General features: G+C 44.8%; 1 protein-coding gene across 1 annotated transcript; it reads left to right on the top strand.

The window, feature by feature from the left end:
* Positions 1 to 249: 249 nt before the first annotated feature.
* Positions 250 to 25,492, top strand: LOC139419530 (phosphatidylserine synthase 1-like). The gene is made up of 11 exons (XM_071169495.1): positions 250 to 536; positions 1,628 to 1,719; positions 2,192 to 2,236; positions 2,606 to 2,730; positions 3,200 to 3,358; positions 3,505 to 3,656; positions 5,573 to 5,714; positions 14,031 to 14,143; positions 15,277 to 15,342; positions 22,712 to 22,772; positions 24,867 to 25,492. The coding sequence occupies exons 1-11, from the start codon at positions 352 to 354 to the stop codon at positions 25,068 to 25,070; spliced, it is 1,344 nt and encodes a 447-aa protein (XP_071025596.1). The 5' UTR covers positions 250 to 351; the 3' UTR covers positions 25,071 to 25,492.
* The last annotated feature ends 260 nt before the right edge of the window (positions 25,493 to 25,752 follow it).

Here is a 25,752-nt window from a genome sequence, read left to right on the forward strand (position 1 = left end):
TGGTGGTTTACAAACGTTAAGAAAATAGCGCGTGACTGATCTCATAAACTGAACCCTTCGACTTTCCATAGTGGCACTCCCCTAGACTTACAAACCAATCAAAAAATCGAGAGTTTATTTTCCCCTAAAACGTTTCAGTTAACCCGTGATGTTCGCACTCGCAAGAAGGCAGCAGTTCATTCTTGACTCTGTTTTTCTTTAGGTTGTGCTGTTGCGCACATATTTAACGGACGAGCGTCTGGTCTTTACTAGTGGACAACATGAATCATTAATTTCGCTGAACGTCTAAATGTCAATCTAAAGGAGCCCGCAGGAGGTGAAGCGGATTCCTCTGGTCACGCTCCCGCAATTATGGCGTCCGGATATGGGTACGAATCGCGGACTATAGGCAAAGATGATGTGAACTACAGGATGCATTTCCGTATGATCAACGAGCAGCAAGTGGAGGATATTACACTGGACTTTTTCTATAAGCCGCACACAATAACACTGTTAACATGCACAGTGCTCAGCTTGATGTATTTCGCATTTACAAGGTAAGTAGAGTGCCTAGCCAGTTAACTACCGGTAGTTAACACTAGCTAGCTATATGCTAACGATATTGACTGGGCCAACTGCCAGAGCAGCTAAGTGTTTGTTTATGCAGTCAAAAAGTAATTACGTTCGCTAGTATTTCCGACTATTGACATGTGTAACTAAGGCCTTTCGATGAAGTAGTTAGCTAGCTTAAGTTCTCTGGTGCGGGACTGACCATCTGGCTCCTCGCTCTCGTCTCTAATGAAGGAGAATATTTGTTTGGTTTCGATGTAGCAAGTGGACTGATTATTTGCAATTTGTAGCTACATTGTGACAACGTGCCACGTTTGTATCTTTTCTATACGGTGGGGAAGGATCTCCCTTCCTTGTTCCTGGTGGTCCATTTTTATCTGCAAGATGCATCTAGCCGTTTCTTACATCATGGGTGCGTTCAGTTCGATTGAACATTTGCTACGTTGCGGAACCGTTTGCATTGAACGTTCTTGAACAGTCTTTGAGGTACCTTTGCGCCGTTTGTTGGGTGTGGCAGGCTGTGGTTGAAGCAACGAGTTACGTATTTAAAGGAGAGCGGTGCATTTTGAACTCGCAACCCAACCTCTCCCGGTTTTCAACTTGTCGTTCGTACAGCACCGTTTCCACTACGTTTTTGCGTACTGAACGCAGCCCATGATGTACAGCTTGGCTGTGTCCAAATGGCATCCTATTCCATATAGCGCCCTGGTCAAAAGTATTTCACTATGTGGAATGGGGTGCCATTAGGGACATATCCCTTATCTGCTGCTCTCATCAAGAGTGGTTTATCCTCAATAACCAAATGGAATGGGGGGGGTGTCAGGAGTAGGTCAACCAGCACTGATGAGTGAATTATAATATCATTTCAGCCCTCTCACTGGTCTTTCATAAGTGTGATTGAAGGAGAGCACTGTACAGCAGGCTATGTGGGGACAGAGGTGGGAGTAGAATTTGGGTTTCAAACCCACCTGTCCAATCAGTGCATCAGTTTTAGAACTGTTTTCATCTCACTGACTCTGAAATGTCATAATGCTGGTTTTGGTTTGTGTTAATAATCCTTGCCTTTTTGTTATGTTAGGGATGAGACAAACGAAGACGCCAACTTGTGGGTGGGCCTCATCCTGGTCCTCTCCTTCTTCCTGGTCATCAGTGTTCTGGCCTTCCCTAACGGTAAGGACAAGGTTGTCCAAGTTGCTTCTGACATCAAATGGCACCTTTTTCCCCTATATAGTGCACTACTTCAGACCTGGGCTCTGGTCAAAAGTAGTGCACTATATAGGGAATAGGGTGCTAGTGTAACCGCTGTGAAATGGCTAGCTAGTGCGTGGTAGTAGCGTTTGAAACGGTGATGTCACTCGCTCTGAGATGAAGTAGTTGTTTCCCTTACTCTGCAAGGGCCGTGGCTTGGTGGGTAACGATGCTTCGAGGGTGACTGTTGTCTGTGTTCATAAAACGTTCTACGTGTCAGACATCTCTACGTGTCAGACATCTCTACGTGTCAGACATCTCTACGTGTCAGACATCTCTACGTGTCAGACATCTCTACGTGTCAGACATCTCTACGTGTCATTGTACACCAGCCTTGGAACTCTTAAGTGTGGATGAAGTTGTTGATTCAATATTTTGACACTTCTCTCTCTAGGACCATTTACCAGACCACATCCGGCGATATGGCGAATAGTTTTCGGTAAGTGACAAATATAACAATCCCTTTTTTTGTATAGGCCTAGCTACCATTCCAGTTCACTTTGAATGAGTTTAACCATGAATTATCCACCCAATTCATGAGAGTTGGTAATCTCTCTAGGTTTCTTTATAGGTTCCTTCCTTCTAGGGAGTGTTTCCTGGCCACTGTGCTTCGGCTTCAGTTGCTCTTTGGGGTTTAGGCCTACTTTCTGACAACTGTTGATGTAAAAAGGGCTTTCTAAATTGCTGAAACCAGTTCAGCCCTGATTGAATGAGATTCTGCCTAATCTGACATCTCCCTTTTATGGTCAGGTCTGAGTGTGCTGTACTTCCTGTTCCTGGTGATCTGACATCTCCCTTTTATGGTCAGGTCTGAGTGTGCTGTACTTCCTGTTCCTGGTGTTCATCATCTTCCTAAACTGGGAGCAGGTGAAGAACGTCATGTACTGGCTGGACCCCAACCTGCGCTACGCCACCCGGGAGGCTGACATCATGGTGAGTAAGCAGCAGCCTTGCTCTCCTATCAGTCTCTGGTTGCTTCCCAACTCACCCTGTTCCCTATGGAGTGCACTACTTTTCACTAGAGCCCCGTGGTCAAAAGTAGTGCACTATAATAGGGGAATAGAGTGCCATTTGGGACGCACACTTTCTTTACTGTCAGTTTCTGATCTCTTAGCTATCAGTCTCTTGGTTAGCACATTGACCTCGGCTACTTCCTGATTCTCCACCTGAGGTGCACACTTCCCGGCATGCCTTTTAACAATTGTGAAACTCCCTCCAGCCAATACTTACACCAATCCAATGCTTTTAATCCATGATGGGAAGTGTGCAAGTCCACACTTTGGGGGAAAAGGGTGGAGAAACAGGATACAGCCCTCTTCTAGCACCAACACTCACTTCCTCATGCTCTTGTTCTGATTGGCTAGTGTTGATGTCGTCTCTGGCCGCTGTGCTCTGCTTGTAGGAGTATGCAGTGAACTGTCACGTGATCACCTGGGAGCGAATCCTGAGCCACTTTGACATATTTGCCTTCAGTCACTTCTGGGGCTGGGGCATGAAGGCCCTGCTCATCCGCAGCTACGGCCTCTGTTGGACCATCAGCATCACCTGGGAGCTCACTGAGGTACACAAACACCCCAAAGCACGAATACACACACACCAAATGTCAGAACATTTGGTTAGGAGAGTGTCAGAGAAGGAGTTTAGGAGAGGTATAAATTATTACTCTTCCTCTCCCTATTTTCCCCCTCCTCATCCTCTCCTCCTCAGCTGTTCTTCATGCACCTGCTGCCTAACTTTGCTGAGTGCTGGTGGGACCAGCTGATCCTGGACATCCTGTTGTGTAATGGAGGAGGCATCTGGATGGGTATGACTGTCTGTCGCTTCCTGGAGATGAGGACCTACCACTGGGCCTCCATCAAGTAGGTACCCCATAACCCTACTACTGGGCCTCCATCAAGTAGGTACCCATAACCCTACTACTGGGCCTCCATCAAGCAGGTACCCATAACCCTGTCATTGGGCATCCATCAAGTAGGTACCCATAACCCTACCACTGGGCCTCCATCAAGCAGGTACCCATAACCCTATCACTGGGCCTCCATCAAGTAGGTACCCATAACCCTAACCCTATCACTGGGCCTCCATCCAGCAGCTACCCATAACCCTAACCCTACCACTGGGCCTCCACCATGTACACAAAAGTATATGGACACCTACTCATCAAACATCTCATTCCAAAATCATGGGCATAAAAATTTAGTTAGCGCCCCCCTCCCCCTTTTCTGCAAATAACAGCCTCCACAATTCTGAGAAGGCTTTCCACTAGATGTTGGAACATTGCTGTGGGGACTTGCTTCCATTCAGCCATGAGCATTAGTGGGGTCGGGGCCGTTGCTGAAACAGGAAAGGGCCGTTCCCAAACGTTTGCCACAAAGTTAGTAGCACAGAGTCATCTAGCATTTTATTGTATGCTGTAGCTTTAAGATTTCCCTTCACTGGAACTAAGAGGCCTAGCCCGAACCATAAAAAAACAGACCCAGACCATTATTCTGTGAAACCCAGATTCTTCCATCTTACTGCCAGATGGTGAAGCGTGGTGATTCATCACTCCAGAGAACACGTTTCCACTTTTCCAGAGTCCAATGGTGGATCGCCTTACACCACTCTAGCCGAAGCTTGGCATTGCGCATGGTGATCTTAGGTTTGTGTGCGGCAGCTCGGCCATGGAAACCCATTTCAGGAAGCTCGCGACGAACAGTTCTTGTGCTGACGTTGCTTCCAGAGGCAGTTTGGAACTCGTTGTCAGTGTTGAAACCGAGGACAGACAATTTTTATGCGCTTCAGCACTCGGCGGTCCTGTTCTGTGAGCTTGTGTGGCCTACCACTTCACGACTGAGCTGTTGTTGCTCCTAGATGTTTCCACTTCACAATAACAGCTCTTACAGTTGACCGGGGCAGCTCTAGCAGGGCAAAAATGTGATGAACTGACTTGTTGGAAAGGTGGCATCTTATGACGGTGCCACGTTGATAGTCACTGAGCTCTTCAGTACGGGCTATTCTACTGCCAATGTGTGTCTATGGAGATTGCATGGCTGTATGCTAGATTTTATATACAGGTCAGCAAACGGGTGTAGCTGAAAATGCCGAACCTGCTAATATGAAGGGGTGTCCACATACTTTTGGCTCTGTAGTGTAGGTCCTCCTAGCCCTACCACTGGGCCTCCAGCATGTAGGTCCTCCTAGCCCTACCACTGGGCCTCCAGCATGTAGGTCCTCCTAGCCCTACCACTGGGCCTCCAGCATGTAGGTCCTCCTAGCCCTACCACTGGGCCTCCAGCATGTAGGTCCCCTCCCTCCCTCGCTTTACTGGCTGTGTCACAATTGGCACCCTTTTCCCTGTAAAGAGCAGTTCTTTTGACCAGGCCCCATGGGGCTCTGCAATAGCGTCCTGTCCAGGGGGTGTACTTGTTGGTCAAGCTGCCTCGCGCTACCTAAACAGGAGATCTGCTTCTGGCTCATACAAGGCTACTTACTTTCTCTAGGGAATTGAGTGACATTTGTTCACGTCTCAGAAACAAAACCGTATGGAAATTGACTTCCTACATTTTTACATTGACCTTTTTTAGTCATTTATCAGACTTTCTGATCCAGAGGCACTTACAGTTTAGCTTTCGTTTAGTATTATCAGGCCCGTTGCCCGGTAACGAGATGGCCTTGAATGATTTATGTAATGGCATTGTTTTCATAGTTAGCTGTGTGTTACTTATCTTATTGAATGTCTATTCACAAGCCTTGTTAACTCTTCTGCCGTGTGTGTGTGTCTCTACCTGTCCAGGGACATCCACACCACGACAGGGAAGATCAAACGTGCTGCGCTCCAGTTCACCCCGGCTAGCTGGACCTACGTCCGCTGGTTTGACCCCAAGTCTTCCCTGCAGCGCGTCACCGGGGTCTACCTCTTCATGATCATCTGGCAGGTATGTTCCTGGTTTCAAACGTACAACTGTCATTCTATTTCTAATACACCCATGTCCAATAACACCCTATAGTGCACTACTTTAGGGCCCTGGTCAAAGTCTATCTGACCTGACAGCACTAGGTATATGGGGAGTTCTGGCCTGACAGGGGTTAGCTGTTAGCACGAGGTATATGGGGAGTTCTGGCCTGACAGGGGTTAGCTGTTAGCACTAGGTATACGGGGAGATCTGGCCTGACAGGGGTTAGCTGTTAGCACGAGGTATATGCAGAGTTCTGGCCTGACAGGGGTTAGCTGTTAGCATGAGGTATATGCAGAGTTCTGGCCTGACAGGGGTTAGCTGTTAGCACGAGGTATACGGGGAGTTCTTGCCTGACAGGGGTTAGCTGTTAGCACGAGGTATACGGGGAGTTCTGGCCTGACAGGGGTTAGCTGTTAGCACGAGGTATATGGGGAGTTCTGGCCTGACAGGGTTTAGTGGTTAGCATTAGGTATGTGGGGAATTCTGGCCTGACAGGGATTAGCTGTTAGCACTAGGTATATGGGGAGTTCTGGCCTGACAGGGGTTAGCTGTTAGCACTAGGTATGTGGGGTATTCTGGCCTGACAGGGGTTAGCTGTTAGCACTAGGTATATGGGAGTTCTGGCCTGACAGGGGTTAGCTGTTAGCACTAGGTACAGTGCCTTGCGAAAGTATTCGGCCCCCTTGAACTTTGCGACCTTTTGCCACATTTCAGGCTTCAAACATAAAGATATAAAACTGTATTTTTTTGTGAAGAAGCAACAACAAGTGGGACACAATCATGAAGTGGAACGACATTTATTGGATATTTCAAACTTTTTTTAACAAATCAAAAACTTGAAAAATTGGGCGTGCAAAATTATTCAGCCCCTTTACTTTCAGTGCAGCAAACTCTCTCCAGAAGTTCAGTGAGGATCTCTGAATGATCCAATGTTGACCTAAATGACTAATGATGATAAATACAATCCACCTGTGTGTAATCAAGTCTCCGTATAAATGCACCTGCACTGTGATAGTCTCAGAGGTCCGTTAAAAGCGCAGAGAGCATCATGAAGAACAAGGAACACACCAGGCAGGTCCGAGATACTGTTGTGAAGAAGTTTAAAGCCGGATTTGGATACAAAAAGATTTCCTAAGCTTTAAACATCCCAAGGAGCACTGTGCAAGCGATAATATTGAAATGGAAGGAGTATCAGACCACTGCAAATCTACCAAGACCTGGCCGTCCCTCTAAACTTTCAGCTCATACAAGGAGAAGACTGATCAGAGATGCAGCCAAGAGGCCCATGATCACTCTGGATGAACTGCAGAGATCTACAGCTGAGGTGGGAGACTCTGTCCATAGGACAACAATCAGTCGTATATTGCACAAATCTGGCCTTTATGGAAGAGTGGCAAGAAGAAAGCTATTTCTTAAAGATATCCATAAAAAGTGTCGTTTAAAGTTTGCCACAAGCCACCTGGGAGACACACCAAACATGTGGAAGAAGGTGCTCTGGTCAGATGAAACCAAAATTGAACCTTTTGGCAACAATGCGAAACGTTATGTTTGGCGTAAAAGCAACACAGCTGAACACACCATCCCCACTGTCAAACATGGTGGTGGCAGCATCATGGTTTGGGCCTGCTTTTCTTCAGCAGGGACAGGGAAGATGGTTAAAATTGATGGGAAGATGGATGGAGCCAAATACAGGACCATTCTGGAAGAAAACCTGATGGAGTCTGCAAAAGACCTGAGACTGGGACAGAGATTTGACTTCCAACAAGACAATGATCCAAAACATAAAGCAAAATCTACAATGGAATGGTTCAAAAATAAACATACCCAGGTGTTAGAATGGCCAAGTCAAAGTCCAGACCTGAATCCAATCGAGAATCTGTGGAAAGAACTGAAAACTGCTGTTCACAAATGCTCTCCATCCAACCTCACTGAGCTCGAGCTGTTTTGCAAGGAGGAATGGGAAAAAATGTCAGTCTCTCGATGTGCAAAACTGATAGAGACATACCCCAAGCGACTTACAGCTGTAATCGGAGCAAAAGGTGGCGCTAAAAACTATTAACTTAAGGGGGCTGAATAATTTTGCACACCCAATTTTTCAGTTTTTAATTTGTTAAAAAAGTTTGAAATATCCAATAAATGTCGTTCCACTTCATGATTGTGTCCCACTTGTTGTTGATTCTTCACAAAAAAATACAGTTTTATATCTTTATGTTTGAAGCCTGAAATGTGGCAAAAGGTCGCAAAGTTTAAGGGGGCCGAATACTTTCGCAAGGCACTGTATATGGGGAGTTCTGGCCTGACAGGGGTTAGCTGTTAGCACTAGGTATATGGGGAGTTCTGGCCTGACAGGGGTTAGCTGTTAGCACTAGGTATATGGGGAGTTCTGGCCTGACAGGGGTTAGCTGTTAGCACTAGGTATATGGGGAGTTCTGGCCTGACAGGGGTTAGCTGTTAGCACTAGGTATATGGGGAGTTCTGGCCTGACAGGGGTTAGCTGTTAGCACTAGGTATATGGGGAGTTCTGGCCTGACAGGGGTTAGCTGTTAGCACTAGGTATATGGGGAGTTCTGGCCTGACAGGGGTTAGCTGTTAGCACTAGGTATATGGGGAGTTCTGGCCTGACAGGGGTTAGCTGTTAGCACTAGGTATATGGGGAGTTCTGGCCTGACAGGGGTTAGCTGTTAGCACTAGGTATATGGGGAGTTCTGGCCTGACAGGGGTTAGCTGTTAGCACTAGGTATACGGGGAGTTCTGGCCTGACAGGGGTTAGCTGTTAGCACTAGGTATACGGGGAGTTCTGGCCTGACAGGGGTTAGCTGTTAGCACTAGGTATTTGGGGAGTTCTGGCCTGACAGGGGTTAGCTGTTAGCACGAGGTATACGGGGAGTTCTGGCCTGACAGGGGTTAGCTGTTAGCACGAGGTATATGAAATCGTTTTGCTACGGTGTTCCCTAATGAATATGACCCTGGGTTAATGATGGAAAGCACTGGAGTTTATTCAGTGCTTCACCATCTTTCCATCCACCCCACGGTGTGGTGGGGCGCTGTCCCCCGTCCAGAAACTGTCCACCCAGTCACATGTCATCCGGCTAGTTTCTCACTCTTTAGGTAATGAGATTTCAATAAGAACATGCCAGGCAGAATCCCCATATACACTCTCATCTATACACTCCCATCTATACACTCCCATCTATACACTCCCACCTATACACTCCCACCTATACACTCCCACCTATACACTCCCATCTATACAGTACACTCCCATCTATACACTCCCATCTATACAGTACAGTATCATCTATACACTCCCATCTATACACTCCCAGTCAGAAGTTGGGACACACCTACTCATTCCAGGGTTTCTTTTTTAAAACTATTTTCTAAATTGTAGAATGCAAATCTGTCAAGGCAAAAAGTGGCTACCTTGAAGAATTTCAAATATAAAATACTTACTACATGATTCCGTAGGTGTTATTTCATAGTTTTGAAGTCTTCACTATTATTCTACAATGTAGAAAATAGTACAAATAAAGAAAAACCCTGGAATGAGTAGATGTGTTCAAACTACTGACTGGTACTGTATAGATGGTACTGTATAGATGGTACTGTATAGATGGTACTGTATAGATGGTACTGTACTGGTACTGTATAGATGGTACTGTATAGATGGTACTGTATAGATGGTACTGTACAGATGGTACTGTACAGATGGTACTGTACTGTATAGATGGTACTGTACTGGTACTGTATAGATGGTACTGTATAGATGGTACTGTATAGATGGTACTGTACTGGTACTGTATAGATGGTACTGTATAGATGGTACTGTACTGTATAGATGGTACTGTATAGATGGTACTGTATAGATGGTACTGTATAGATGGTACTGTATAGATGGTACTGTACTGGTACTGTATAGATGGTACTGTATAGATGGTACTGTATAGATGGTACTGTACTGTATAGATGGTACTGTATAGATGGTACTGTACTGTATAGATGGTACTGTATAGATGGTACTGTATAGATGGTACTGTATAGATGGTACTGTACTGGTACTGTATAGATGGTACTGTATAGATGGTACTGTATAGATGGTACTGTATAGATGGTACTGTACTGTATAGATGGTACTGTATAGATGGTACTGTATAGATGGTACTGTACTGTATAGATGGTACTGTATAGATGGTACTGTATAGATGGTACTGTATAGATGGTACTGTATAGATGGTACTGTACTGGTACTGTATAGATGGTACTGTATAGATGGTACTGTATAGATGGTACTGTATAGATGGTACTGTATAGATGTTACTGTACTGGTACTGTATAGATGATACTGTACTGGTACTGTATAGATGATACTGTACTGTATAGATGGTACTGTATAGATGGTACTGTATAGATGGTACTGTATAGATGGTACTGAATAGATGGTACTGTATAGATGTTACTGTACTGGTACTGTATAGATGTTACTGTACTGGTACTGTATAGATGATACTGTACTGTATAGATGGTACTGTACTGGTACTGTATAGATGGTACTGTATAGATGGTACTGTATAGATGTTACTGTACTGGTACTGTATAGATGGTACTGTATAGATGTTACTGTATAGATGGTACTGTACTGGTACTGTATAGATGGTACTGTATAGATGGTACTGTACTGGTACTGTATAGATGGTACTGTATAGATGGTACTGTATAGATGGTACTGTATAGATGGTACTGTATAGATGGTACTGTACTGTATAGATGGTACTGTACTGTATAGATGGTACTGTACTGTATAGATGGTACTGTATAGATGGTACTGTATAGATGGTACTGTATAGATGGTACTGTATAGATGGTACTGTATAGATGGTACTGTACTGTATAGATGGTACTGTACTGTATAGATGGTACTGTACTGTATAGATGGTACTGTACTGTATAGATGGTACTGTATAGATGGTACTGTACTGGTACTGTATAGATGGTACTGTATAGATGGTACTGTATAGATGGTACTGTATAGATGGTACTGTATAGATGGTACTGTACTGGTACTGTATAGATGATACTGTACTGTATAGATGGTACGGTATAGATGATAATGTACTGTATAGATGGTACTGTATAGATGGTACTGTACTGGTACTGTATAGATGGTACTGTATAGATGGTACTGTATAGATGGTACTGTATAGATGGTACTGTATAGATGATACTGTACTGTATAGATGGTACGGTATAGATGATAATGTACTGTATAGTTGGTACTGTATAGATGGTACTGTACTGGTACTGTATAGATGATACTGTATAGATGGTACTGTATAGATGGTACTGTATAGATGGTACTGTATAGATGATACTGTGCTGTTTAGATGGTACTGTATAGATGGTACTGTATAGATGGTACTGTATAGATGGTACTGTATAGATGGTACTGTATAGATGGTACTGTACTGTATAGATGATACTGTGCTGTATAGATGGTACTGTATAGATGGTACTGTATAGATGGTACTGTACTGTATAGATGGTACTGTATAGATGGTACTGTATAGATGATACTGTACTGTATAGATGGTACTGTATAGATGGTACTGTACTGTATAGATGGTACTGTATAGATGGTACGGTATAGATGATACTGTGCTGTATAGATGGTACGGTATAGATGGTACGGTATAGATGGTACTGTATAGATGATGATGTACTGTATAGATGGTACTGTATTGTGTAGATGGTACTGTATAGATGGTACTGTATAGATGGTACTGTATAGTTGGCACGGTACTGTATAGATGGCACGGTACTGTATAGATGGCACGGTACTGTATAGATGGTACGGTACGGTATAGATGGTACTGTATAGATGGTACTGTACTGTATAGATGGTACTGTATAGATGGTACTGTATAGATGATACTGTACTGTATAGATGGTACTGTATAGATGGTACTGTACTGTATAGATGGTACTGTATAGATGGTACGGTATAGATGATACTGTGCTGTATAGATGGTACGGTATAGATGGTACGGTATAGATGGTACTGTATAGATGATGATGTACTGTATAGATGGTACTGTATTGTGTAGATGGTACTGTATAGATGGTACTGTATAGATGGTACTGTATAGTTGGCACGGTACTGTATAGATGGCACGGTACTGTATAGATGGCACGGTACTGTATAGATGGTACGGTACGGTATAGATGGTACTGTATAGATGATACTGTACTGTATAGATGGTACTGTACTGTATAGATGGTACTGTATAGATGGTACTGTACTGTATAGATGGTACTGTACTGTATAGATGGCACGGTACTGTATAGATGGCACGGTACTGTATAGATGGTACGGTACGGTATAGATGGTACTGTATAGATGATACTGTACGGTAAAGATGATACTGTACTGTATAGATGGTACGGTAAAGATGATACTGTACTGTATAGATGGTACGGTAAAGATGATACTGTACTGTATAGATGGTACGGTAAAGATGATACTGTACTGTATAGATGGTACTGTATAGATGGTACGGTACTGTATAGATGGTACGGTACTGTATAGATGGTACTGTATAGATGGTACTGTACTGTATAGATGGTACGGTATAGATGATACTGTACTGTATAGATGGTACTGTATAGATGGTACTGTATAGATGGTACTGTATAGATGGTACTGTATAGATGGTACTGTACTGTATAGATGGTACTGTATAGATGGTACTGTACTGTATAGATGGTACTGTATAGATGGTACTGTACTGTATAGATGGTACTGTATAGATGGTACTGTACTGTATAGATGGTACTGTATATATGGTACTGTACTGTATAGATGGTACTGTATAGATGGTACTGTACTGTATAGATGGTACTACTGTATAGATGGCACTGTATAGATGGTACTGTATGATGGTACTGTATAGATGGTACTACTGTATAGATACTGTACTACTGTATAGATACTGTACTGTATAGAATGTACTACTGTATAGATACGGTACTGTATAGATGATACGGTACTGTATAGATGGTACTGTATAGATGATACGGTACTGTATAGATGGTACTGTATAGATGGTACTGTACTGTATAGATGGTACTGTATAGATGGTACTGTATAGATGGTACTGTACTGTATAGATGGTACTGTATAGATGGTACTGTACTGTATAGATGGTACTGTATAGATGGGAGTGTATATATGGGAGTGTTTATGTGGATTCTGCCTGGTGTGTTCTTATTGAAATCTCATTACTTAAATGATGTGACTGGTTGGACAACGGGGGACAGCGCCCCACCACCGTGGGGTGGATGGAAAGATGGTGAACTTCAATAAGTTCCAGTGCTTTCCATCATGTGAACACTGTGGCAAAACCAGGTCCCAGCCAGAGAGCCCACCATAGCTGCCAATACTCCTTCACCCCCCCTTATCCTCAATACTGGCTGCCATGGTGATGAAAAGCTGAGCAGCTTCTCTTGAAATGGACTAGTCTCTCCCCTCTCCCTCCCTCTCCCTCTGTCTCCCGTTCCCAACACTCTGGGGGCTTGAAATAGTAATTACCCACTCTTTGAGAGGAGCTTGAAGAGGGGTGGGGGGTGAGAGTGGAGGGGTGGGTGAGTAGGGAGAAGGGGAGAGTGAAGGTAGAGAGAGAGAGTCCTCAGTAGTAGCTACAGTTTAGCTGCTTTCTATCCAGAGGGCCTCTAGACAGTCTTATTTGGCCCTGAGCCTATCTCTACACTGAGACACACACACACACACACACACACACACAGGCTCAGAGCCAAATGACAGCGTTTTGAGACAGTCTGGATACACTCTCTTCATTATGCTGTACTGTGGATGATGAGAAGTGCAGGGTCAAACTGTGAGTGGGTCCAAATGTTGACATGGTTCAGGTTCACTGTATTGCATAGCTAGGCTATGTATTCTACTTCCTCATTTGGGAGGTAGAGCGAGAGGGAGGAGTTAGTTGAGGTGGCAGGTAGCCTGGTTGTTAGAGCATTGGGCCAGTAACCAAAAGGTTGCTAGATCAAATCCCAGAGCTGACAAGGTAAACATCTGTCATTCTGCCCCTGAACAGGCAGTTAACCCAATGTTCCTAGGCCGTCATTGTAAATATGAATTTGTTCTTAACTGACTTCCCTAGTTAAATTACAAAAAAATCAAATAATTAGTAGCTGTATTCAGTGTGATTAGAGCCCTCTGTAGTGCCCTGTGTAGGGGGTGGCTTTGTGATGGTGTCTGTGATAACTCTCTCTGTTTCTCCATAGCTGACAGAGTTGAACACATTCTTCCTGAAGCACATATTTGTGTTCCCGGCGTGCCACGCCCTCAGCTGGTGTCGGATCCTCTTCATCGGCATCATCACAGCTCCCACCGTGAGGTAGGAACCTCACCCCTCACCTGGGCTGATCTCTCCCCCCCTCTCTCCTCTGTTCTCCCCGACTCTCTCCTCTGTTCTCCCCGACTCTCTCCTCTGTTCTCCCCGACTCTCTCCTCTGTTCTCCCCCGACTCTCTCCTCTGTTCTCCCCCGACTCTCTCCTCTGTTCTCCCCCGACTCTCTCCTCTGTTCTCCCCCGACTCTCTCCTCTGTTCTCCCCCGACTCTCTCCTCTGTTCTCCCCCGACTCTCTCCTCTGTTCTCCCCCGACTCTCTCCTCTGTTCTCCCCCGACTCTCTCCTCTGTTCTCCCCCGACTCTCTCCTCTGTTCTCCCCCGACTCTCTCCTCTGTTCTCCCCCGACTCTCTCCTCTGTTCTCCCCCGACTCTCTCCTCTGTTCTCCCCCCCTCTGTTCTCCTCTCCTCTGTCCTCCCCCCTCTCTCCTCCTCTCCTCTGTCCTCCCCCGACTCTCTCCTCTGTTCTCCCCCGACTCTCTCCTCTGTTCTCCCCCCTCTCTCCTCTGTTCTCCCCCCCTCTCTCCTCTGTTCTCCCCCCCCTCCCGACTCTCTCCTCTGTTCTCCCCCCCTCTCTCCTCTGACTCTCTCCTCTGTTCCCCCCCTCTCCTCTGTTCCCCCCCCCCTCTCCTCGACTCTCTCCTCTGTTCTCCCCCCCTCTCTCCCTGTTCTCCCCCCCTCTCTCCTCTGTTCTCCCCCCCTCTCTCCTCTGTTCTCCCCCCCTCTCTCCTCTGTTCCCTTCCCCCTCTCTCCTCTGTTCCCTTCCCCCCTCTCCTCTGTTCCCTTCCCCCTCTCTCCTCTGTCCTCTGTCCCCCCCTCTCTCCTCTGTTCTCCCCCACTCTCTCCTCTGTTCTCTCTGTTCCCTCTCTCCTCTGTTCCCTTCCCTCTCTCTCCTCTGTCACCCCCTCTCTGTCCTCTGTTCCCCCTTCTCTCCCAATTTGCACCCCTTCTGCACCAGTCTTCAGAAAACTCCTCAGTCAGACCGTCAGTGTTTGTCCAACATGTCTAGAGTTAATGGCTATGAGAGGTCAGCTCTCTGTCTGTGGTAAACTGGTTCACATGTCTGCCTTCACATCCTGTGTTTGTCCTGACCTGTGGTGGTGTTTTCTCCGTGTTTTTCAGGCAGTACTATGCCTACCTCACAGACACACAGTGTAAGCGTGTTGGGACACAGTGCTGGGTGTTTGGGTGAGTGTTATTTCATTAGCTACTACCATGACGACAGTAGATGTCTGAGGAGATACAGCTGTTTACTCTGCTGTCTGCCATCTACACCATTAAACTACAATACACATTTACTGCAGTAGCCAGCCGTCAGGTCGATGATTTACCTTCAGTCAACAACTGAACAGAGCTCTTTGACGGTGTGGTTTCTACCGTTGGGCTGTGTAGTTGTACCGTTGGGCCGTGTATTTGTACCGTTGGGCTGTGTGTTTGTACCGTTGGGCTGTGTGTTTGTACCGTTGGGCTGTGTGTTTGTACCGTTGGGCTGTGTGTTTGTACCGTTGGGCTGTGTGTTTGTATGTAAACTGTAGCAGTGTGAAGGTGAAGACTGGGAGATGGAGGCTAGTGTTAACGGACCTTCTACAGCGTGGAGGACTGAGAAACTAGCTGGTTAGGGTGAAGACATGGGAGATGGAGGCTAGTGTTAACGGACCTTCTACAGCGTGTAGGACTGAGAAACTAGCTGGTTAGGGCTGTACACACACAGTCACACACACACACACAGACAGTCTGGCAGTGAAGCACTACAGAACAATGGCCTCCGTTGTCCCCCAGCTAAACCCTGAGTATTAAAGACTGGCCGTATGAAAGTCATTACTAAGACACATGGGGTAGGAGTGTGTAGGGTAGAATACTCTATAATACTGGAATCACTAAGTCAGTGTGTATTCTGACTGTTATTTATGATTAGATATACATACACTTCTCTCAATCAAATCAAACTTTATTTGGCACATGCACCGAATACAACAACCTTACCGTGAAATGCTGAATACAACAAGTGTTGACTTTACTGTGAAATGCTTTTGGGGCCTTCCTCTGACAACGCCTAGTATAAAGGTCCTGGATGGCAGGAAGCTTGGCCCCAGTGATGTACTGGGTCGTACGCTCTACCCTCTGTGTGTATTCTAGTGGTTCCCATGTTCAGGGTAATAAGGGGTTGTACGCTCTACCCTCTGTGTATTCTAGTGATTCCCATGTTCAGGGTAATAAGGGGTCGTACGCTCTACCCTCTGGGTGTATTCTAGTGGTTCCCATGTTCAGGGTAATAAGGGGTCGTACGCTCTACCCTCTGTGTGTATTCTAGTGGTTCCCATGTTCAGGGTAATAAGGGGTCGTACGCTCTACCCTCTGTGTGTATTCTAGTGGTTCCCATGTTCAGGGTAATAAGGGATCTTAGAAACTTTCGTAGACAACATTTGTGAAATGTGATTTTATAACCCCCCCCATTATATTCCATTAATATTCTGTCTATCCATGTTTGCATTGTGCATGTGGCATGTGTACTGTTGTCAGTCTGTTTATTTTGGTTAGCGCTTAGCAGGGGTCTGAATATGTTGCTTATTCCCTCCAGCTCCCACTAGAGTAAAGGCTGTTGGCAATGTTAACATCTGACCATGTAGATGGACTGGTTTCATGTTTCTATGGGCCTCAGCTAACCTCTCTGCCTCGCTCACCCCTCACCCTCCTCTCCCTCACTCTGTCATGTCACCACCCAGCCTGGTGACAGGTGTCATAGGGTGCATCCCAACAGCTACCCTATTCCCTTTATAGTGCACTACTTTAGACCAGGTTATCCACCATGGAGGGAATAGGGAGCCATTTGGGACACAGCTATAGCTGTCTGATTACCCAGCAGCCTTAGCTGTAGTGTGTGACGTCTGTGTGTGTGTGTGGATCTCTGTTGACATCACAGGGCCATAGCGTTCCTGGAGGCCTTGGCGTGTGTAAAGTTTGGAATGGAGCTGTTCTCCAAGACCCAGGTCCTCTATGTGCTGCTGTGGCTGGTGTGTGTGGTAAGAATGGTCTCCACACAGCTGTCATGTTCAAGTAGTATTACTGTGTACATAAACATACCAGTCTCCACACAGCTGTCATGTTCAAGTAGTATTACTGTGTAAATAAACATACCAGTCTCCACACAGCTGTCATGTTCAAGTAGTATTACTGTGCACATAAACATACCAGTCTCCACACAGCTGTCATGTTCAAGTAGTATTACTGTGTACATAAACATACCAGTCTCCACACAGCTGTCATGTTCAAGTAGTATTACTGTGCACATAAACATACCAGTCTCCACACAGCTGTCATGTTCAAGTAGTATTACTGTGCACATAAACATACCAGTCTCCACACAGCTGTCATGTTCAAGTAGTATTACTGTGTACATAAACATACCAGTCTCCACACAGCTGTCATGTTCAAGTAGTATTACTGTGTACATAAACATACCAGTCTCCACACAGCTGTCATGTTCAAGTGGTTTGTTTATGTACATAGTAAAACTAGTCTCCAAACAGTTGTTCAGGTCTCTAAAAGTACATATCACTATTTATGTTAGCAGACCAGTCTGTTTTTTGTCATAGTTAATGTACCATAAATAGCTTGGTCATCGTTAAGATCATGTGACTGTTGGACCAACGTACCAGGGCTGTAGTTGTCCTAGTATTAGATGGTGACAGGATAACGTACCAGGGCTGTAGTTGTCCTAGTATTAGATGGTGACAGGATAATGTACCAGGGCTGTAGTTGTCCTAGTATTAGATGATGACAGGATAACCTACCAGGGCTGTAGTTGTCCTAGTATTAGGTGATGACAGGATAACGTACCAGGGCTGTAGTTGTCCTAGTATTAGATGATGACAGGATAATGTACCAGGGCTGTAGTTGTCCTAGTATTAGATGATGACAGGATAACGTACCAGGGCTGTAGTTGTCCTAGTATTAGATGGTGACAGGATAACGTACCAGGGCTGTAGTTGTCCTAGTATTTGGTATTAGATGATGACAGGATAACCTACCAGGGCTGTAGTTGTCCTAGTATTAGATGATGACAGGATAACGTACCAGGGCTGTAGTTGTCCTAGTATTAGATGGTGACAGGATAACGTACCAGGGCTGTAGTTGTCCTAGTATTAGATGGTGACAGGATAACGTACCAGGGCTGTAGTTGTCCTAGTATTAGATGGTGACAGGATAACGTACCAGGGCTGTAGTTGTCCTAGTATTAGATGATGACAGGATAACGTACCAGGGCTGTAGTTGTCCTAGTATTAGATGGTGACAGGATAACGTACCAGGGCTGTAGTTGTCCTAGTATTAGATGGTGACAGGATAACGTACCAGGGCTGTAGTTGTCCTAGTATTAGATGGTGACAGGATAACGTACCAGGGCTGTAGTTGTCCTAGTATTAGATGATGACAGGATAACGTACCAGGGCTGTAGTTGTCCTAGTATTAGATGGTGACAGGATAACGTACCAGGGCTGTAGTTGTCCTAGTATTAGATGATGACAGGATAACGTACCAGGGCTGTAGTTGTCCTAGTATTTGGTATTAGATGGTGACAGGATAACCTACCAGGGCTGTAGTTGTCCTAGTATTAGATGGTGACAGGATAACCTACCAGGGCTGTAGTTGTCCTAGTATTAGATGATGACAGGATAATGTACCAGGGCTGTAGTTGGCCTAGTATTAGATGGTGACAGGATAACGTACCAGGGCTGTAGTTGTCCTAGTATTAGATGGTGACAGGATAACGTACCAGGGCTGTAGTTGTCCTAGTATTAGATGGTGACAGGATAACGTACCAGGGCTGTAGTTGTCCTAGTACTGCTTTATCTATGGAATGTCAGTGTGTTTACAGCTAAAAGGCCTTTCATTTTGTGGCTGACATGTTGGCTATATGAGGGACTACTTGATGTTGGTGTATTCATTTCATTGTTTCATTTCATTGTATTCATAGATCTATGTATATTTTTGTATTTTATGTTTTGACTATTGTTTCAAGGACAATAAAGCTGAAACGTGACCTTGAACTGCCTGTGGCCTTAACTGTGCCTTGATCACATTCCTGTGTCTGTATGGGATGGTGTGGTATGCAGAATCTCAAAGAGAAGGTATGCTGACATACCTGGCTAGATATGAACTACACCTCCCAGGATGGTCCTGCTGCAACCATTCTCCATATACACATTCACCCCTGTGTCTGTATGGGATGTGGTGTGGTATGCGGAACTGTGAGGTCATTTAGAACACATGTCCCCGGAACTGTGCTATCCCAGGTCATTTAGAACACAGAACTGTGTATCCCAGGTCATTTAGAACACATGTCCCTGGAACTGTACCTGAACACATGTCCCTGGAACTGTGACTATCCCAGGTCGTTTAGAACACATGTCCCTGGAACTGTACACCAGGTCGAACACATGTGACTGTACAGGTCATTTAGAACACATGTGGAACCTATCCCAGGTCATTTAGAACACATGTCCCCGGAACTGTGATCCCAGGTCTCACATGTCCCCGGAACTGTGACTATCCCAGGTCACACATGTCCCCGGAACTGTGACTATCCCAGGTCGTTTAGAACACATGTCCCTGGAACTGTCTATCCCTGGAACTGTGACTATCCCAGGTCGAACACATTTAGAACACATGTCCCTGGAACTGTGACTATGTCCAGGTCGTTTAGAACACATGTCCCTGGAACTGTGACTACTTCCCAGGTCATTTAGAACACATGTCATGTCCCTGGAACTGTGACTATCCCAGGTCATTTAGAACACATGTCCCCTGGAACTGTGACTATCCCAGGTCATTTAGAACACATGTCCCTGGAACTGTGACTATTCCAGGTCATTTAGAACACATGTCCCTGGAACTGTGACTATCCCAGGTCATAGAACACATGTCCCTGGAAGTGCACTAGTAGTGTCTTGGAACTACTGTCAGCTGGAATGAGGTTGGAAGTGCCGACTGTCAGCCATGAGGTTAAAGTGCCGACTGTCAGCCATGAGGTGCCGACAGTCAGCCAAGTGCCGACTGTCAGCCATGAGGTTAAAGTGCCGACTGTCAGCCATGAGGTTAAAGTGCCGACTGTCAGCCATGAGGTTAGAGTGCCGACTGTCAGCCATGAGGTTAGAGTGCCGACTGTCAGCCATGAGGTTAGAGTGCCGACTGTCAGCCATGAGGTTAGAGTGCCGACTGTCAGCCATGAGGTTAGAGTGCCGACTGTCAGCCATTTTGCCGACTGTCAGCCATGAGGTTAGAGTGCCGACTGTCAGCCATGAATGCCGACTGTCAGCCATGAGGTTAGAGTGCCGAGCACTTTAATTTGAGGGAATTTTCATCTGTATCGGGTGAATCGTTTAATAGGTACAGCACTTTTTGTGCATAACACCCCCCCCCCCCCCCCCCACCCATTTTTAGGGGAACAAAACAAAAGTATTAGGACAAATTCACTTATGTGTATTAAAGTAATCCAAAGTTTAGCATTTGGTCCCATATTCATAGCATGCAATGACCACTTCATGCTTGTGACTTGGCTGGATGTATTTGCTGCTTGTTTTGGTTGTGTTTCAGATTATTTTGGGTCCAATAGAAATGTATGGTAAATAATGTGTTGTGTCATTTTGGAGTCACTATTGTTATAAATAAGAATATAATGTTTTTAAACACTTTTACATTAATGTGGATGCTATCATGATTACGGATAATCTTGAACGGGTCGAAATAATGATGAGTGAGAAAGTCGGACGCAAAAATATCATACCCCCAAGACATGCTAACCTCTCACCATTACAATAACAGGGGAGGTTAGTATTTTATATCATACCCCCAAGACATGCTAACCTCTCACCATTACAATAACAGGGGAGGTTAGCATTTTATATCATACCCCCAAGACATGCTAACCTCTCACCATTACAATAACAGGGGAGGTTAGCATTTTATATCATACCCCCAAGACATGCTAACCTCTCACCATTACAATAACAGGGGAGGTTAGCATTTTATATCATACCCCCCCAAGACATGCTAACCTCTCACCATTACAATAACAGGGGAGGTTAGCATTTTATATCATACCCCCAAGACATGCTAACCTCTCACCATTACAATAACAGGGGAGGATAGCATTTTATATCATACCCCCAAGACATGCTAACCTCTCACCATTACAATAACAGGGGAGGTTAGCATTTTATATCATACCCCCAAGACATGCTAACCTCTCACCATTACAATAACAGGGGAGGTTAGCATTTTATATCATACCCCCAAGACATGCTAACCTCTCACCATTACAATAACAGGGGAGGTTAGCATTTTATATCATACCACCAAGACATGCTAACCTCTCACCATTACAATAACAGGGGGAGGTTAGCATTTTATATCATACCCCCAAGACATGCTAACCTCTCACCATTACAATAACAGGCGAGGTTAGCATTTTATATCATACCCCCAAGACATGCTAACCTCTCACCATTACAATAACAGGGGAGCTTAGCATTTTATTTTTTGTTGGCGGGGTTGATATTTGTGCGTCTCATTTAGTTTGCTTAATTGAGCGACTAAAGTCACTGCAAAAACGTCTAAATTAATTACAGATTTCTTGAGTTATCTTAGATTAATTCAGACTATTTTGAAGCCTCTGGCTACAGCATCTCAACATGGACAAACGGTAGTATTGCTGTTTTTCAAGCGAAGGTCTTTTTAAGGGAGTATGCGAGCACACTCGTTCAGTTTGCCTAGCCAAGTTTGCTGCCGCCTAAAGTCCCAGGGCCAGAGTGAGGGTTTGAGAGAGTTCTCTGAGTGAGGGTTTGAGGGAGTTCTCTGAGTGAGGGTTTGAGGGAGTTCTCTGAGTGAGGGTTTGAGAGAGTTCTCTGAGTGAGGGTTTGAGGGAGTTCTCTGAGTGAGGGTTTGAGGGAGTTCTCTGAGTGAGGGTTTGAGAGAGTTCTCTGAGTGAGGGTTTGAGAGAGTTCTCTGAGTGAGGTTTTGAGGGAGTTCTCTGAGTGAGGGTTTGAGAGAGAGTTCTCTGAGTGAGGGTTTGAGAGAGTTCTCTGAGAAGTACTCATAGCCAACTGGAAAGCTTTTCTACAGAAACCATGATTTGTGTAGAATGTTGTTTAACCCTCATGTTTACCGTGCTGTGAATGGCAGTTTCCACACCTGTGATTTTAGAGTTCCAACATAAACTAGCTGACTCACTGTGTAGTTTAGTCTTCAGGGAATATGACCTTGTGGTTCATCTGACCTTGTGGTTCATCTATAAAGAACATGACAGGATGTCACAGCTTTTCATCTGTAGATCATTAACCTTGTATTCACGCCAATGACTTTGTCCCAAATGGCACCCTACTCCCTATATAGCCTAGTGCACTACTTTTCACCAGGACTCTAGTGCACTATACAGTATAGGGGGGGAGGATGCCATTTGGGACTCCTGCCTGTGGCTGGATCAGCTGGCTGTTGGCTGTGTAGCGTTCTCTCAGCCCTATGTCAGTGACATGTCTGTTCTGACCCCTCCTGTGTTTTACAGAGCTACTCTGAATGTGAGGACAGCAACTACAATGAGGACTTTGTGTCAGAACAAGGGAAAGGTAACTATGGTGTCTATTCATCCTCTAGGGTTAAACAGAACAATGGAAAGGTAACTATCTATCTATCAGAACAAGGGAAAGGTAACTATGGTGTCTCTATTCATCCTCTAGGGTTAAACAGAACAAGGTAACTATGGTGTCTCTATTCATCCTCTAGGGTTAAACAGAACAAGGTAACTATGGTGTCTATTCATCCTCTAGGGGTAAACAGAACAATGGAAAGGTAACTATGGTCTCTATTCATCCTCTAGGGTTAAACAGAACAAGGTAACTATGGTGTCTATTCATCCTCTAGGGGTAAACAGAACAAGGGAAAGGTAACTATGGTCTCTATTCATCCTCTAGGGTTAAACAGAACAAGGTAACTATGGTCTCTATTCATCCTCTAGGGTTAAACAGAACAAGGGAAAGGTAACTATGGTCTCTATTCATCCTCTAGGGGTAAACAGAACAAGGTAACTATGGTCTCTATTCATCCTCTAGGGGTAAACAGAACAAGGTAACTATGGTGTCTCTATTCATCCTCTAGGGGTAAACAGAACAAGGTAACTATGGTCTCTATTCATCCTCTAGGGGTAAACAGAACAAGGTAACTATGGTGTCTATTCATCCTCTAGGGTTAAACAGAACAAGGTAACTATGGTGTCTCTATTCATCCTCTAGGGTTAAACAGAACAAGGTAACTATGGTGTCTCTATTCATCCTCTAGGGGTAAACAGAACAAGGTAACTATGGTGACTATTCATCCTCTAGGGTTAAACAGAACAAGGTAACTATGGTGTCTCTATTCATCCTCTAGGGGTAAACAGAACAAGGTAACTATGGTGTCTATTCATCCTCTAGGGTTAAACAGAACAAGGTAACTATGGTGTCTCTATTCATCTGCTAGGGTTAAACACATGCAGGTCATTATTAATGGGTTTCGTATGTAATATGCCATTTTTAGTTATTTATGCCTCCCATTGTTGGGTAACTTGAGTTTCATCCAATCTGAGACTGGGAGAGTTTACTGTAAATATAGCTAGGCAGTGGTCTGAATTCTAGTGGTTGACTGGGAGAGTTTACTGTAAATACAGTTAGGTTTGCTGTAAAACAGTTAGGTAGTGGTCTGACCTAGTGGTTGACTGGGAGGGTTTTCTCTAAATATAGTTAGGTAGTGGTCTGACCTAGTGGTTGACTGGGAGGGTTTACTGTAAAACAGTTAGGTAGTGGTCTGACCTAGTGGTTGACTGGGAGGGTTTACTGTAAAACAGTTAGGTAGTGGTCTGACCTAGTGGTTGACTGGGAGGGTTTACTGTAAAACAGTTAGGTAGTGGTCTGACCTAGTGGTTGACTGGGAGGGTTTTCTCTAAATATAGTTAGGTAGTGGTCTGACCTAGTGGTTGACTGGGAGAGTTTACTGTAAATACAGTTAGGTAGTGGTCTGACCTAGTGGTTGACTGGGAGGGTTTACTGTAAAACAGTTAGGTAGTGGTCTGACCTAGTGGTTGACTGGGAGGGTTTTCTCTAAATATAGTTAGGTAGTGGTCTGACCTAGTGGTTGACTGGGAGAGTTTACTGTAAATACAGTTAGGTAGTGGTCTGACCTAGTGGTTGACTGGGAGGGTTTACTGTAAATATAGTTAGGTAGTGGTCTGACCTCTAGTGGTTTGATTGGGGAACTTGCCTCTTATCCAATGGAAACACACCTACTTTCAACTATGTTCAACCATCAAAATGTGTCGTCCATTAGAGATGTCACAATATGAACATTAAAACAATGAGAATCTTTCCCTCTCTCACTCTGTTCTTTGGCTATGTCTATTTGTTGTGTATGACTTTGATGGTGCACTGTCTGTATATTTAGACATCATGGTTGTGTCTCAAATGGCATCCTCTACAATGCACACTACCCATAGGGCTCTGGTCAAAATTAGTGCACTGTATAGGCAATAGGGTGCCATTTAGGACGCACACTATCTTTTTACTGTTTTATATTGTATGACATCACATTTGATGTGTTTTCTAGATATGTACCAATATGTTATAATAAACCTGAACTTAATCCTAAACTTAAACCTTATCTAAACTTACTCCTAAACTTAAACTTTGCAGGAGAACTGCATTCTGAGGGTGAGGCTCCTCCCACCAGGCAGCGTGGGCGGAGCTCAGGGAAGAACAAATCCACCAATGGGCTGGGGAAGAAGTAATGCTAGCCCTGCCACCCAGGGGGGAGTCCCGCCCTCTTCTCCTGTCAGAACCCCGGACCACAGAGGAAGAGGTGCATGTTGGGAGAGATGGAAGAGAAAGAAAGGATAGACAACACTTTCCCTGTGCATTTTAACATGCGGAGAAGCACCCATCCATAAGAGGGGAGAGTGGGCCCAGGTTAGGGGCATGGTCAGTGGACAGGATAGACAGACCCCATGTCCATGCAGGGTTGTAGAGGGAGAGAGGGGGGGTGTGGCCTATAGATCAGAGAACCACACAGATACCTACTGGTGGTTCACACGGTCAGAGCTCCTACCTACCTTACGGCTGATCAGTTTGTGTGTGTCTGCGTAAGCATGTGTGTGTGGCGGCAATATTGCTTCTCCTCAGTCAGAACCGAAGAATGCATGTTCCATTGTACAGGAGTTGATAAACTACTGTGATTGGAGAGCTACGTTTATCCTGTACCATATATCTTTCATGTGCTTCAGCCCATAGAATTAGAATACTAGAATGGATATGAACCTTCTTATGATGGTATACAGGCTGTTGGCCATTTTGGTCAGGGAGTGGTCTGACCTAGTGTGATAAGATATTGTGTAAAATAATGAATTGGGGGAATTTGTCTACAGTGTGTGTTTGTTAGCTAGCTAACCGGGCAGCTTTTAGAGGAACGATTCAATTCATTTGTCCAATTAACTGTCAATATGCCAACATTCCATTCCAACAATCCCATTCATTGGCTGGTTGGACTTCGCCTAGTTGTAAATGCAATAAGTTAGTTATTGAT

The sequence above is a fragment of the Oncorhynchus clarkii genome, chromosome 2 (assembly GCF_045791955.1).
Source record: "Oncorhynchus clarkii lewisi isolate Uvic-CL-2024 chromosome 2, UVic_Ocla_1.0, whole genome shotgun sequence".
Lineage (NCBI taxonomy): Eukaryota > Metazoa > Chordata > Actinopteri > Salmoniformes > Salmonidae > Oncorhynchus > Oncorhynchus clarkii.

What these genes read in the sequence shown, in the direction of transcription:
- LOC139419530 (XM_071169495.1), top strand. Translation starts at nt 352, where the DNA reads ATGGCGTCCGGATATGGGTACGAATCGCGGACTATAGGCAAAGATGAT. An exon ending in TGTTCTGGCCTTCCCTAACG is followed by an intron (nt 1,720 to 2,191) that starts GTAAGGACAAGG and finishes TTCTCTCTCTAG; the next exon opens with GACCATTTACCAGACCACAT. An exon ending in TCACCTGGGAGCTCACTGAG is followed by an intron (nt 3,359 to 3,504) that starts GTACACAAACAC and finishes TCTCCTCCTCAG; the next exon opens with CTGTTCTTCATGCACCTGCT.